The sequence below is a fragment of the Porites lutea genome, chromosome 10, assembly GCF_958299795.1.
Source record: "Porites lutea chromosome 10, jaPorLute2.1, whole genome shotgun sequence".
Taxonomy (NCBI): domain Eukaryota; kingdom Metazoa; phylum Cnidaria; class Anthozoa; order Scleractinia; family Poritidae; genus Porites; species Porites lutea.
Genome location: NC_133210.1, coordinates 15554902 through 15562447, shown reverse-complemented (window position 1 = coordinate 15562447; position 7546 = coordinate 15554902). Strand labels below are relative to the sequence as shown.

The 7546-nt window shown below is 38.8% G+C and overlaps 1 protein-coding gene across 1 annotated transcript; it reads right to left on the bottom strand.

The window, feature by feature from the left end:
• Window positions 1-1070: 1070 nt before the first annotated feature.
• Window positions 1071-4053, bottom strand: LOC140949580 (fibroblast growth factor receptor 1-like). Its single transcript, XM_073398738.1, has 5 exons — window positions 3871-4053; window positions 2896-3024; window positions 2091-2179; window positions 1495-1535; window positions 1071-1174 (listed from the first exon to the last, which is right to left on the bottom strand). The coding sequence occupies exons 1-5, from the start codon at window positions 4051-4053 to the stop codon at window positions 1071-1073; spliced, it is 546 nt and encodes a 181-aa protein (XP_073254839.1).
• Between the last annotated feature and the right edge of the window lie 3493 nt (window positions 4054-7546).

The following is a 7546-nucleotide window of genomic DNA, read 5'->3' as shown; positions in this document are numbered from 1 at the left end:
TGAATCATAATCAGATTACCGATAGGTAGCGCGAAAGTTTTTTTGTTCTTTTTTCCAATTAAGGTGTGACTGACTCATGCGATCATGTATTCGAAAAGCCAACTACAAAACGTTCATTTAGATCATTTTTAATACTGAATTGTCGGAGATGATGGGGAGGGGGTGTTTACATGGTTCGCGATCGAGCCCCAACGCCAATTGACAATTTCTTAACCTAGTCGAGGTACTTATATCACTTGATCTGAGATATTTAGCTCTCACAACAGTGCCTGAGTTTAATTTAGAAATCGATAACAACTAAAAACACATTTCTCTTCTGTAGAGGGTAGACTGCGTGTATATCAGCTACGAACTACCCGTTTGTTACTCGCGTTTATCCGTATCAGTTACTCATATGTATTCGTATGTTATTCTTATGTATCCGAATGTGTGGGTGTGTATCAGTGAGTTACTCGTTATGTTACCCTGTGTGTACCCGTATGGTGTTTTAGTCAAAATCCTTGGCTCAGCAGCTGTAAAGCACGCCATCTGGGGCATTTAAACAGAGAGTGGGGGCTCATCCTCACTAGCCACTGAAACCCAATAATAATAATAATAATAATAATAATAATAAACAAGAACGGTCGTGGGATAAGAATCGTTACTTCATTTACCTCTTCCTGCAGGAGTCGAGTTATCGTTTCATGAAGCCTCTTGAATGTTGGGCGATTGTTGGGATCCTCGTCCCAGCATTCTAACATTATCTGGTATCTGCAAATTGTGAAGGAAAAAAATACCTGGTTTTAGTGAATTTGCACACAGAATTTAATAAATTTCATTCGTTCTTCCTGACACTAAGCTCTTTGGTTTTAGGGCTAATGGTCCAGTGTTTGTGTCGTTTTTTTTATTGTTTTTTCAATCGGTCTAGTCAGCTGTTCAGAGAGCTTTTAGTCGGCCAAGAATTTATTTGATTGGCTACAATATTTTGTTGTGTACTGTAGGTAGTATGTTTAGAGATTTCCTATTAAAGGTGTTGAAAATGGATTCTACTTAAATCGGGTGGGTCTCTGAATTGAAATAATATTTAGTACTTACAGCTCATCACTGATATGTTCCGGTTGACTCATGCGGTGTTTATTGACTTTAATCTCATAAACCACTTTCCATTCATTCCAATCAGGATATGGGGTTCCCCCTACAGGAAAAATAATGTAATAAATGACAATTATTGAATAAGGCCGAGTGTGATATGAATAATTATGTAGATCGAGGGGTGTTATCCCTCGAAACCAAACTACGTACAGGGATGATAGTTGTTTAAACTTCGTGCGTGTGTGACTGTGTCATACTAATTGAGAGTGTTTGACAGACTTAATACTGTCTAGTCCATAAATCCTAACAAAATGACTAACAATTATTTGAAGTATCCCTCAAAATTAACTATACGCCTAGCCAAGAGTGTGATGGTTCAGACGAGCGAGCGCATTCTGATGCATGAAGTCAGGAGAAACATACCTAAGGTAAAGATCTCGTACAGAACAACTCCATAAGACCAGCTGTTGATACAATTTTGCATAGTCAATTATTAATAATAGGAACTAATGTTGGACATATACACCTATAAAATTATTACGCTGTGGGGACTTATATTTTCTTTGCTTTTACTACTGCCCTAGTACAACCTTTCGGTTCAAGTGTCCCAACTATTTCTGTCTGAGATTGCAACTTACCAACAATGCTCTCTTCTTATCCTGCAATCACTTGCGAAAAGGTTGGATCATTTTACGTTTCAGTGAAACTGCTCACCTACCCCTCCCTTAAGCCAACATTTTGCTCTGAGTAAGAACTAAGTGTTAATGTTGGTTTAGGGGAGGGGTAGGCCGAGGGATAGGTGGGCCCTAGTTTTATCGAGGTATAGCGCAATACTTTCCTTGGAAGGATGAAAATACTTTTTCTCTTTGGTTTGTTGTTGTCATGGTTGTTGTTGTTGTTTTTTCTTCACCATTTTCTACCCTGACGAAGGGTTATAGGGTTCCAAAAAATGTCAATCTTTGAAAAATTCAACTGGAATTATTGTTTTAAAGATGCTTATGAACAGGCTACAAACTTACACGTCGCTTTTTTCTGATACTCTCACGTCCTTGTCCTGTGCATCATTAAACAAATGTTCAGGAGCAGTCCATTTGATTGGAAGTCTGCCCTGTGACGTTTGAAACCAAAGGACGTTGAGCAATTTTTACGACTCAAGACATAAATCTCCATCCCCCTACACCCTTTGGAGCAGTCCAAATGTACCTTCCCCCAGGCAATATAATGCTATACAAAACTTACAAAGCTATTGCATGTAAGGTTCTTATTACTTCCGTCCTTTGTCATGTATGTCACATTTAGAGACTGCATGCTTCGGTTATTAAGCTTTATTGGTTTGGTATCACAAAGGTCTAAAATACGGTAAGCTTTGAACCCTCTGGTCCAGCCTGTACACAGACGTTGTTTTCTCATGGGCTCGACGATCTCTAAAGAGAAAATAGAGGGTCTGTAATGAACGGGCTACCTCTAGTAGGAAAAAGGAGTTGTAATACTGGGTGTGTTGTCATTTTTTTGATATTATGGAATTCTTAGGAAATCTGGAATAAAATCTGGGATTTAAAAACCCCCTTTCAAATGCTTGATGACTCAAACCAAATCACTTTCTGGAGGCTGGAAACATGTATGAGCCGACTGCAGGAGCCCATAACCCGGTGCCAGCAAGTCCCTTGTGCTCATATCATGCAACGGTGTTTACACAGACCAGTTTATTGTTTGCTCAATTTTCCCGCGAATTTTTAATTTCAGATAAATCCTTGGGAAGGACAGCACGGCCGACGTAGAACTTAAAAGAGATAATTTCGTACGCAGGAGTACTTCGTTAATTACCTTTCGTATTGCTGTACAGTAAAGATACTGATATTTGTCTCTTATGAGAGCCAGTCCAAAGTCGGTGATTTTGCAGATCCTACCCACGCCTACTAGAACATTGCGAGCGGCAAGATCTCGGTGAATGATCTAGCAATGGTGTCAAAAACGGTTATTATCATCATCATCATCAACAGCATCTTCATCATCACCTTCATTTTCATCATTACCGGATATATAGTTAAACCTTCTTGATAAAAAAAAAACCGAAAGGACAGAGCAAAAGCGGTAATCCTGAGTTATCCATAACACAGAGCTTGAAAGGGTATAAAACAAGATTTGCATCTTGGGGCCAACAGAGTTAATAGGCCTCGACTATAAGAAAGAATCGGCATAAACATTAGAACTTTTCCCTGTAGCTAGATGAAATACAACTATCGCATCTGGGGCGTTCTCGTTGCCGTCGCCTTCATGTTAGCGACCTTTAGATTCTAGGACGAGAACGACTACGGGTACGAGATTTGACTTAAAGTTTTTTCGCGTATTGTAAAAAAATACACACTCCGGAAAGCTTCATTGTACTTTTATTTTTATCAAAGAAACTAGCACGGTTATCTTTTCGAAAGAGGTTAAGCGAACTCCCGGTCGCAAAACGATAAAAGCTCTAACATTTCATAACTTGTTTCTGCCACGACGATATTCTCGTCAAAACTCATAGTAGAATGACGACGACTATCAAGTTTTCCCGCCAAAATGCCGCTGGTTCACGCGCGAGCACTACTAAGTGTTGAGAAAACCTCGTACTCGTAGTCGTCCTCGTCTTAGAATCTAAACGCCTCTATTGCCTGATTCCTTAACATGTGACTTGCCTCCTGCAATGCGTTAATGCTTCCTGTGATGTGAAAAGTGATAATAAGGCATGGCAAATATCGAGCTTGGTAAATATATATGAGAAAGATGATACATTGTTTATGTCACAGACTGAGAGGTATTAACCTTTTTAGACGCCAGAAAGCTCATGCCGGAAGCAATCTGCTGTGCAAAAGAAAGCAAATCATATGACGTCACTTCCTGTTGGCAGCTCTCTGGGCAGTTGTAGTACTTATCTTCCATTCCTCGGCTTTTTCTCAAGTATCCTAGCAAATCCCCGTATGGTACATATTCCAAGATTAACATCATATGAGCTGTAAACAAATTTTAACGAGAAAAATTCACCTTCTCTTAAGCGGAGGCATAGAAATAAAAGCAAATGTGATACTATCTATTTATTAGATAAGCTTCGAAAACTTTACAGGAATGGAACGTTAATCTAGAAGGTCTTCGCAGCGTCCTCAAGCAAAAGAAATTTCTTGGCAATATTGGCTTCTCCGATACATTACAGAAAACAGTCGTTGGATGCCCCTGTCAGGAGACTAAAATCATTCTAAAACTAACGCCCTTAGGGTTGTCGTGGTACGTTTAAGCAGCCCTCTACGCTATTGAATCAGAAAATGACGGTAAGTGTATGTTACTCAACCAGTCCAGTCTTTATCGCTATTAAAACTTGTCAAAACCAGGAAATTTGTTGTGAAAATATATTAATTAAAAAGACTTTCTCACGAAGTGAGATCCCGGTACCTTTGCTTTCGAACTTTTTCCAATAAGACCCCGTGTTAGGATTACTGAATTACGCTTTTGTGGGGCCAAAGAAAGTAAAACGTCTTACCGGACGTGGACACGCATCCCAGGAAGTTGACGATATTTGGATGTCTGTCCCCATCTAAAGATTTGCCCAGCTCAATTTCCTGCGCAAGTGACTCCTTTTCCAAGTCTGAACAGTTCACTGCAAGGTTTCAGAATACATTCAAACCCCCTAAGCTGGTATTTAGCCGTTTTTATTCAGCCTCGATGTCATGTTAAAGGTAAAAGGCGCTGTTATAATAGGAGATTAAAGAGGGTTTATGTTCATTATGATTCTGTCTTTGACCTCGTACGTTTTAGTGATGCGCAATTCTGAATGCAATTGTTTGACTGGTTTCACACTGAGTGTTATTTTTGCTCTTTAATGACAATAAGCCTTAATTCAAATTTATTTTGCCTCATCAGCATTGTAATGCTGTTATATAAGCACGTAATCTTAACATTGATAATTTTCAGTTTCGATCTACCATTATGTATTTTCCGCTCTTTATCGTATGTCTTTGCTTTATCTGGCCCTCTCGTCGTTACACTCAAACAGTGACAAAAACCACTCTGTCACAGACATTTCAAAAGGTCAACTCCTGCCTCCATAATACTGATACATCTGTTATTAGTGGACACTTAGCTCTGTTTCTTTGGTCAGTGCGTCCTTAAAGGGCTTGACTGCACCTTCAAAAATGAAGTTTTAAAAATAAAAATTATTTACTGGAAGCTCTTACCTTTCAACTTCTTAACTGCGACTTTTGTCTCGCCAGAAGACCCTTTTAATCCACTGACAACAGCTTTCCATACTTCACCGAAAGAACCGCTTCCCAGAGTATGTTGTAATTCGACTTGCTTTGGGGCCACTTCCCAAGCAGAGACTGAAAGGCAGCTGGTGGTATCCAAGGCACACAGCTCTTCACTGAAGAACACAAAATTTCAACTAAAAAATCAAGCCACCTACATCATTAAACTTATATACTGGAGTTAAAAAGTTGAACCTGCATGAACGCACAAGTTGGAGGGACCCTATGGCGCTTTGAACTCTTTGAGCATCTTAAAAGATTCTTCATTACGTTTTGTTCTTTAACCCTCTAGGTCCCAAGAGTGACCAACATCACTTTTCTCCTAACAACATCAGCAGATCATCAAGAGTAAAGGTTATGAGAATTACTAAATTGATTACCAAAGGGAGAATGCTTTGATCTTAAACGAAATTCTCTCAACTATTCTTAAAAGAAATGTATGGAGATCAGTCTGAAGAATATGTATGTGGATCTTGACTCGCGATCATCACAAGCAATGCTTGTTGCACAAAGAAGATGCTTCTGCGCGGTTGTAAGTGACTCAGTTCATCGCCACCGTTTACGGCTTTGTCAAGAAGTAGGCCTGGTGGATAATATTTTTATTTCGGCTCAGTGTGAGTTTAAAGAAAATGAAGCGATGATGATGATGATGATGACGACGATAACGATGACGATGAAAATGACGGTGATGATGATGATGATGATGATGATGATAACCATGCTAAATGATGCTAGTAATGATTAGAGGGAAGAAGATGAAAAGTGTAAGAGATGATATCGACTGATTGCGTCACAAAAGAAGGGCATACCTTTCAAGATTTATTTCCTTTCTTTGCAAAAATTCATTTCTTTGTGCTGGGGAACAAATCAAAGATTCACAATTAAACAATTAATTGAATTTCTTGAAAAGAATAAATCCATCTACTCGCCTGATAAATCATGTATGTAATACTTAATAATTCAGTGCAATAATACTTATAAAGTCATGGGTGACGAATTACTCCTTAATTTTGGCGCGAAATTTTAGCATTATTTTGTAATTTCACATGTGAAATTACAAAATTGCCATGACAATCTCCGTACGTCTCAGTGTCAAGATGGCGACGCAGTTGTAAAATGCCGTGAATGAAGACGTCAGGGCACAAAAAGACGCTTTAGAAAACTTGAACACACGAGAGAACATCTAGAAGGATTCTAACAGGTATTTTGCCGAAAAAGTCTGAAAAATTCTGAACTTTATAGGCCAAATTTAAGGTCTAAACATTTGAGAGAGTGGAGTTCTCGATCGATACGATCCAGGCTAAACATGTCAAAAATCCAAGATTGCTAACGTAATTCGTCACCCATGATATTAATAGGTAGTCAAATGGTATACTCGTAAAATTATAATAATTTATTAGGATTTGGACAAAACGCACGTGGAGTTATTCCCTAATTTCACACGTAACCATTTGATTAGTATAGGTAATAGCATGATTTGTACGTGATATTTGGCATACATACCACGAGTGATATTTCGAAATTGTTATACGTAATTCCACGAGCCGTTAGGCGAGAGAAATTTGAGACTATTTTGAAATATCACAAGTGGTGTTTACACCAAATATCACGTACAAATCATGCTGTTATTTTTTTATACTACTACCCACGAGAGGTTTGTAATTTTCACGTGTAGGTATTTCAAATTAAGCTGAAATACCACTGCTCTAAGCCAATCAAATTGCAGAACTTTCTCATTTAGTAGTATAACACATACTAATTTATCTCAAGTGCAGAGTTCTCCATGTTTAGTCGGGCCTCTCTAATACGGATACCAAATCAAGAGACAAGGCTAAGCGTCCGCATTAAGGACTGAGGTGTCTGCATTATAGAAGTACTCTCTCTCTCTAGAGTTATGTATGGTATCTTTGGAACTTAGAGACTTGTCCGTGAGGTTATCCGTGACATGCAGGGCAATAATCAGTGGCATAAGCTCATACCTGCAAATCGCCTTCTATGATAAACCAAGCAGGTTCCAGTAATCAGGCATAAAAGGGCTGACAAAACACTCACAGACACCACTAATGGTGTGTTGTTGCCCCTTGGAATGTATAGTGTTTGCTTTAAGGGTTCTCCTAATTGTGCAAACGAAAAGAGCAAAAAGGGTTAGTTACACTTTCATTATCTCCTATGCCGTCTATGATAAACCCTTATCTTCGCTTAAG